At 39.0% G+C, this 1,639-nt stretch overlaps 1 protein-coding gene across 1 annotated transcript in view; it reads left to right on the forward strand.

Moving 5' to 3' along the window:
- Positions 1–645: 645 nt before the first annotated feature.
- The window catches only part of LOC308391642 (putative flavin-containing monoamine oxidase A), a gene marked incomplete at both ends in the record, with an annotated part of 52,427 nt that continues 51,433 nt past the window's right edge, over positions 646–1,639 (forward strand). The window contains 2 exons of the mRNA XM_080874300.1: positions 646–763; positions 879–966. Coding sequence (XP_080730426.1) covers positions 646–763; positions 879–966 — 206 coding nt within the window. The remainder of the gene's footprint in view (positions 764–878; positions 967–1,639) is intronic.

Here is a 1,639-nt window from a genome sequence, read left to right on the forward strand (position 1 = left end):
AAATCCTTCTCAGTCTGTGTCTGCCTGAAGTCTAGAACCCATGGACATCCCCAAATATTACTCTGCTTCCTCCTTTGGAATGTTCTGCTTGGACTTCATTGCAGCTGCTTTCAGCTGCTGCTTGTTTGTGGGACTCTCTCCCTTCAGTTTTGTCTCCAGCAACTGGGTGAAGTCTTTTCCAGTCTTCTTATCTATTCTTCTCCAAGTTCAAAGTTACATTTTATTTGCATAATATTGCTCTTGCTCTATAGTGCCAATTCTCCTTCTGACTTACAACTGATTACTCCATTCTCTGTATGTATATATGTATGTATGTTTGAATGTTCCAAGATTCATATTTGAAAATTTGCCTCAATTTTTCCATGGTCTTACAAAGATGTTATATCTGACAATGTCTCTACTGTTCAAGAATCAAACGCCTCTCTTGGCTTTATTTGCTGGAATTTGCACAGCCGATTCTTTGCCAACTAGGTCACAAGCTCACTTGTTCACAGTTCCAAAGTGCACTATTATGAAAGCCGCCCAGGCTTTGCAAGATAAGATAACCTAATTGATACAGAGAAGAAAAGGGAATACAGGCTGGATTTGAGTGTCTGAATCCTCAGTTTACCGGCACACGCTAAGTTGGCACTAAAGAAAGTAACTATGACTGCGGAAATTTGGGACGTTATAGTTGTTGGTGCTGGACTTTCTGGACTGAGTGCAGCTCATTGGCTTAAAAAAAGGGACGCCAGTATGAAAATACTGATTCTGGAAGGGAAAGGTTTGTAAAATTTCATGCTATTTAAAGGCAACTGGTAACTTGTAATGCAGAATTATATAATGAAGCAAAAATTATTGCTCTGTTATAACAGAATTATGACTGTTGTGTCATGCAGATCGGGTGGGAGGGCGCACAGTGACTGCCAAGTTACCAGCAGCCAGTGGTGTTGATTGCTGGGACCTTGGAGGGCAATGGGTAGGAAGGTAATGTTGATCAAATAAATACATTAATACTGAAGGTAGAAACAGAAATGGAGTAGAATTACAGTAAACATGACTCAAATGCAAATGTGTTATTCTGGAAAAAGGGGAGACGTTTCGACTGAGTCACTGGGATTTGGAAGATTACCCAGAAAAGACCTTAGCTAAACAAATGAAATTTATCCACAATGATTGCAACAGATTGTTGCCTATTGTTGAATGGCCTAGTTGTACAATGATTATCACTGACACCTGACAGCACAGACAATGACAAATGCTGGCTGAATGAGAGCTGGGACTGACTCCAGCTTCCCATGATCATGTAAAGAATAATATATGTGAATATATGTGAATGCATTGCTTACGGAAACATTATCTTTACGGTACAGACAGAGCATTTAGATTATGATGTTGTTAACACAGGCAGCTAAGGTACTGGCAGATGCCCACTTATAAGAAAACCCTTGGATAGGATTGGTTGATGTGAATGAGGTTACTTGATACTGTTTATGTAATGCAATGTAATACTGAGATTACAGGGTTAAAGTCTCAGAGAAACTAGTCGCAAAGTGTGTATTGCAGGATTTCTTAGCAGTATTCTTACAGTTTACTACTGAACATTTATCTAGAACAACAATTACTACATTTATCTATCTATCTACAAATAAACACCCCT

The sequence above is a fragment of the Rhamphochromis sp. 'chilingali' genome (genome assembly GCF_963969265.1).
Source record: "Rhamphochromis sp. 'chilingali' genome assembly, chromosome: 2".
Lineage (NCBI taxonomy): Eukaryota > Metazoa > Chordata > Actinopteri > Cichliformes > Cichlidae > Rhamphochromis > Rhamphochromis sp. 'chilingali'.